The sequence below is a fragment of the Phaethon lepturus genome, unplaced genomic scaffold, assembly GCF_000687285.1.
Source record: "Phaethon lepturus isolate BGI_N335 unplaced genomic scaffold, ASM68728v1 scaffold45754, whole genome shotgun sequence".
NCBI classification, from domain to species: Eukaryota; Metazoa; Chordata; class Aves; order Phaethontiformes; family Phaethontidae; genus Phaethon; species Phaethon lepturus.
This window is the reverse complement of record NW_010533354.1, coordinates 1-5,245: the sequence shown is the minus strand read 5'-3', so window position 1 is coordinate 5,245 and position 5,245 is coordinate 1. Positions and strand designations below refer to the sequence as shown.

At 48.6% G+C, this 5,245-nt stretch overlaps 1 protein-coding gene across 1 annotated transcript; it reads right to left on the bottom strand.

Annotated features, from left to right (window-relative positions):
- Positions 1–3,572: 3,572 nt before the first annotated feature.
- Positions 3,573–3,729, bottom strand: LOC104619318 (zinc finger matrin-type protein 4-like; the record flags this gene model as incomplete). Its single annotated transcript, XM_010285152.1, has 1 exon — positions 3,573–3,729. A coding segment is annotated over one exon (157 nt), but the record flags the coding sequence as incomplete, so codon positions are not given.
- Positions 3,730–5,245: the final 1,516 nt, after the last annotated feature.

Here is a 5,245-nt window from a genome sequence, read left to right as displayed (position 1 = left end):
GTCCCCTAAATTCATTTTGTTACTGTGCAATTTAGAGAGATGCGATGCTCCACAACTGTACATCTGTGTGAACAAAATGACTCCTGCAAAGAATTTCACAAATTCTTTCCCCCCTTTACACTCAGACCCACTAATTAACAAAATGGTCAAAACAGAACTTCACAACAATTTAGGGTAGTAGAATAAATTTTTGTGCAAGGCTGAAAGTCAAACATTGCAATGTGGACGTTATTATCTATTTTTACTTGCCTATTGCCACTAAAATACCTTTTCAGATTAACTGTATATGTTTAGTCTCAGCCATAATAAGAGCACTTGGGGAACTCTGAAAATGTTTTAAGCTTTTTTTTAAAAAATTAAAAGATTATAAGAGTTCATATATTTGTATAGAGTCTTTCTTGCTTTTTTTGATCACACATAGAAGTTAAAAAATACTTTAATCTTAAGAGCATAGGGAAACACCAAATAAAATATTCAACCCATATAATCATGTGAAGGATTACTGTGTTATGATCAGAATAGCAGCTTGATCTCTTTTAAAGATGTTAACCAATTACACCACGAGCATGAGCTCATGCCTCCTGAATTGCCAGCACCCACTTCTCAGTCATTCGGCTCAACTTCCAGGTCCCCAGAACATCAGAAGGGGTTGAATCCCTCAGCAGCGACACATTGGTGATTATAAATACCTCTGAATTACTCCAAGTTATCAGCTTACTTCTGAGCAGATTAATCCTACATTAAACATTATTTATCTCCTTTAAGAAAATCAAAGGGAAAACAAACCACGACTCATCCCACCACAAGGGGATGTGGAAAGCACCACATGCCTGTAAGCAGGGGCTCCAGGATTTAATTTTTTTTTAAGAAAAAGCACCCTTTAATTACAGCTCCACCACCAGCACTTCCAGCCTCCATCACAGGGGACTCAAAGCTGACACCGAAACGTTCACCGGCCTTCTGGCAATCAGGGCTTTAAGGACGACGTACAAGAGCCTCTGGAGTGTCCTTCCACAGAGCTGGAGAAGAAAAATGGCTAGATGATCTCAGTGATGAATTCCTACCAAAAACAGCATAGCCGCCGCTCAAACCCTGCCCAGCCACCGGCCACACCGCAGCCAGGCCACGCCGCAGTCAGTCACAGGCACGTGTGGAGCCCCTGGGGACAGGATGCTCCTCCCCGGGAGCATCCAGCACGCTCAGGGCTGCGCGTGGTTGGCTCCCAGGACTCATGAGCACCAGAGCCTCTGAAGCTCTGTCCGAGAGACTAAAAGCTCCCTGGTGCCAGTCATGAAGGACTGGGAGAAGACAGCCAGGGGAAAAATGCTGGGCGACTCTGTAGGACGCGCAGAAAAATGCTGTGTCCAAAGGGCACATTTCTGAGAACTACTGGAGAGCAAGGAGGTACTTACTAATGTATTCCTGCAGCTCAGCTTCATCAGATCAAGTATGTGGAAGAGCTGATGAGTCCTCGAGTTACTCCTTCCTAGTGATTACAACAGCTGAAGAGCCCATTACTCTTGGAGCACATGATGCAGCTCACTTAGACCCTCTGTGATGCTGATCCAGATGATTAAAAAATTAGACAAAAACACAATGCAAAGTTGCAGCTCTTGGAAAGCCCTGCCTTGACAGCGCACTACAGCTTCTGTATGCATGGGCAGCATGGCAGGGCTGGTCACGGAACGGTCTTGCACAGACCCCACAGTGAGGCAGCCTCAGCACCGCTTCGGAGCGGTCTCTAACAGAGGAGAGGGGGCAACTAGTTCTCATCTACCAATTGCCAATCCACACACATCTTTCATTAACAGAAGTGTTGGTTCACCAGAGTGATGTCCACCGGCACCTGCTGTGCAGAGGCCAATTCTCTCCTGCCATCGATCAAGAACCACTGCCCACAGTTTGTTCGTCTGCCTTCACGTGGCTCCAGCTCCGCAGGCAGACCCTGGGCTCCCAGCTGCTCCCTCTGACCTGCCCGAACAGCGCCAGACCCACAGCGTCCTGCCCGCAATGACAGTCCTGGAGGTGAAAACAGCACCTCTTTCCCCGCTGATGCATGAATCTAAATCGTCAATATACGTGGGACTCTGTCCATGCGCTATTCCCTGAAATCCAGCACTGCAGCGACCCTCAGAAACTCACCTGGATTTAACCAGAAATACTAGGTTTCGTGGCAGGTCCTTTGGTGCTGGAGGAGAAACTGCTGGAAGGCTGCACGTGAGGGATGAAGTTCTGAGCACTAATGCAAGCACTGGACAATTAAATACCATAAACAAGTACACTACTTCTCTCAGTGCCCTTGTAATTATTTGCCAGCTGCAGAGAACAGCCTGAGGAGTCCTAAACTGAGTCAGCTGCAAATTATCATGTTCATTCATGTTAGATCCATCCTGCTGGCTCGCTGCAGGGATGGCCAGGAGCTGCCAGCACGCCCTGCCATCCGTGGCTCCCGTGGGATTCACACCCGGTACCCAAAGCACCAGGCAGTTTCCAGATGCACCTCTGACTCGTGAACTCTGCCACACCTTCACTTAACAAGCATTCTGAGAGCGCACTCATTAGTTAAAACAAGTAAGGCACCATCTAAAGCAATTCCCTGTGTTCCCTCATGCAAAGGGGATAACATTTCCCAAGCCAATCCTGGTAAAGGACAAATGATATTCTATGCATCAGCCTCTACAGTCTGCACAGTTAAAAAAGCAACAAAAACACAAAGAGCCAAACCCCCCTTATTTAATCACATCTAGGATTTACGCACATCGTGTTAGGCAGGATGTAAAAGGCACAGCTAAATTTATACTCTGTTCTGACAGAAGTGCCACTAGTAGTAATACTGAAATACATCTGTCTGCAGGACCACAGCCCAGTTACGCTGCCTGGTTAGCAGGAAGAATATTTTGTTTGCATATCCTCTGGCCTGAAGAGCACGGAGGAAGTTTTGTTTCACAGTACAGTAGCGGTTTGCAGGGACTTTATGGTTAAGCAAACAATAAGATGGTTAAATCATCTGATTCCAACATTTGACTTTTTAAATGTGAAAGTTAATAGGCCTGCATTATTGGAATCACCATGGAGGAAAGCATACCCATCTGGGCAAAAATCAAAAAGACAATCGATCCAATAGTTTTTAAAGACTAGGTTTCCCTCTGAGGTAAAAGCAATTATATTCTGTTCTGTATAATAACACGAAAGGTTTATTAAATATATTAGCTGAGCTGTCGAATAACTTCTGATAATTAAAGTGAGGCTTGGCTATTTGTGCCCAGAGGAGAGATCGTCTTCCACCAAGCAAAACACTTCAGAAGCATGGAGTCAGAGATAGGACCCTCATACAAAGGCCAGCCCTGGCTGATAAACCACTGATGTATGTGAACAAAGCAGACAATAACGAGCATCAGCAATTTTTAAAGGTTGTTATGACAGCAACACAAATGAATAGCTGCTTCTGCCAGCCTTCATCGCTCAGCTATCCATTTTCTGCCGTGCAGGCACCGAGCCGGTGCCTCGGCACAGCGAGCCCACTCCGCCCCGCGCCGGACCCTCCTGCTCCGGCTCGCTGGCTCGGGACCTACCTGTGGCCTTTAATGTTGGTTGTTCACCTAGCAACAGTTTTAACCTTTTGGCATGGATTTTCCCTTGGTAATGCGATTCGGCCACCACTGCTGAGGTAAAGGACATGTTACATAGTGTGCAGCATTTGTTCTTATCCACTGAGTCACCATCACTGCCCTGGGTGGAGACAAAAACACAGACAAAAAGAGAGGTGTATAAGCCCACCAAGCAGAGTCACGGAGAAAGAAGAGAGAGGAATCCAGGTTGTTATGCCAAGGCCATGGTTTCCACGAGGTTTCCCTTCCTTGTCTCTCCCAGACTCGCTCCTGCCTGGTCCCAGCCCTGCTCAGCCTGGGGAAGCCTCTGACCCCCAAGTGCTCCTGAGCCCCCAGCACCTCCACTCTCATTCGCGCACTGGGACCTCATCTTGCTTCGTGTCCCCCACAACAGAGAGGCTCATCCTTCACATTCACCAGCCTGCCTTCCTTTAGCCTTTGTTCCCATTCTCTGGCTGAGGGAGTCATACAAACTGGTGCTTCCTCCTGCCATGCTTCTGTAAGAGAGCCCAAAGCAGCCGGGGAGGGAAGCGGGGGCAGCCCTCTCTGCAGGTGGGAGAAGCAAATGGACCAGCGGGACTCATGCGGATCCCCCAGGAAGGATCCCAGATGCCTCCCTCTGCCTTTGCTCTGCCATTCTCAAGCCCTCGGAGAAGACCCCCTTATCCCCCCCGTCATGCAGAGCCCGAGCCTGAGGGGGAGATCAGCCAGAGGGGTGGGGAGACCCGGCTGCACCCCCTCTGCAGCCCGGGCGTCTGCTCCGCCAGGTGGGAGCTCCACGAGGCGCCTGGCACCCCGGGCTGCCCATCTGCTGGCCCTTGCAGGGCAACCAGGCTCGTACCCCGCAGCAATAACTTATTACCAAAGAGCAGCCTCACAGCACATGCTGAAGACAGGAATAACCACTTGCTGCAGGGTTTGCATAAAAGGGAAAAAAAAAAAAAAAGAGCAGAACACCTAAAAAAACACATATATGTTCTGCTCCTTTCCTAGAGATGGATTTTGAGCTCTTGAGCACTGCCAGATGAAAAAAGGCAATCATAAAAAGTCCAAGACACTTTGCAGACAACGGTAAAAACACATCCCAGAAACCAATGCTGCCTAAAACAAACTTGGAGCATAGTCCTGTTTGAGGATCTGCGCAACAAAAGACCTTGGTGCAAAGGTGATACACCCATGTGAGATCCTAGGTGTCAGCTAACAGGTAACTGGAAATTTTAAGACATTACGAATGTCACCATTCAGTACTTCAGTACCAGCAAGAGGCTCTCACAGCTGCAGTGATACAAGCAGGGGCCATTTGTCACGGTTACTAATCGCTGCATATTTATTTTTACAAGTAAATCCCAATTTAATGAGAATACTGTCCCCAACCTTCATTATGGTTATTCTTGTAGGAATAAAAGCCAGTATGCCTCTGCCCAGCTGTGTAGCCGAGTTTAGACCTTCTACTCTAAGCAAACCCTGTGAGGAGGAGTGGTTGTAGCTGAAGGCTGCCTGTTCCCACTGCGGCAGGAGCCACGTCACTGCCCGTGCCATCGTGCATCCTGGATCCCACAGGCAGCCCCCGGCACTGCCCCGCGTTTCACCCAGGCACCCGCTGCCCCGGCGGGGACACCGAGCGCCACAGCGCTTCG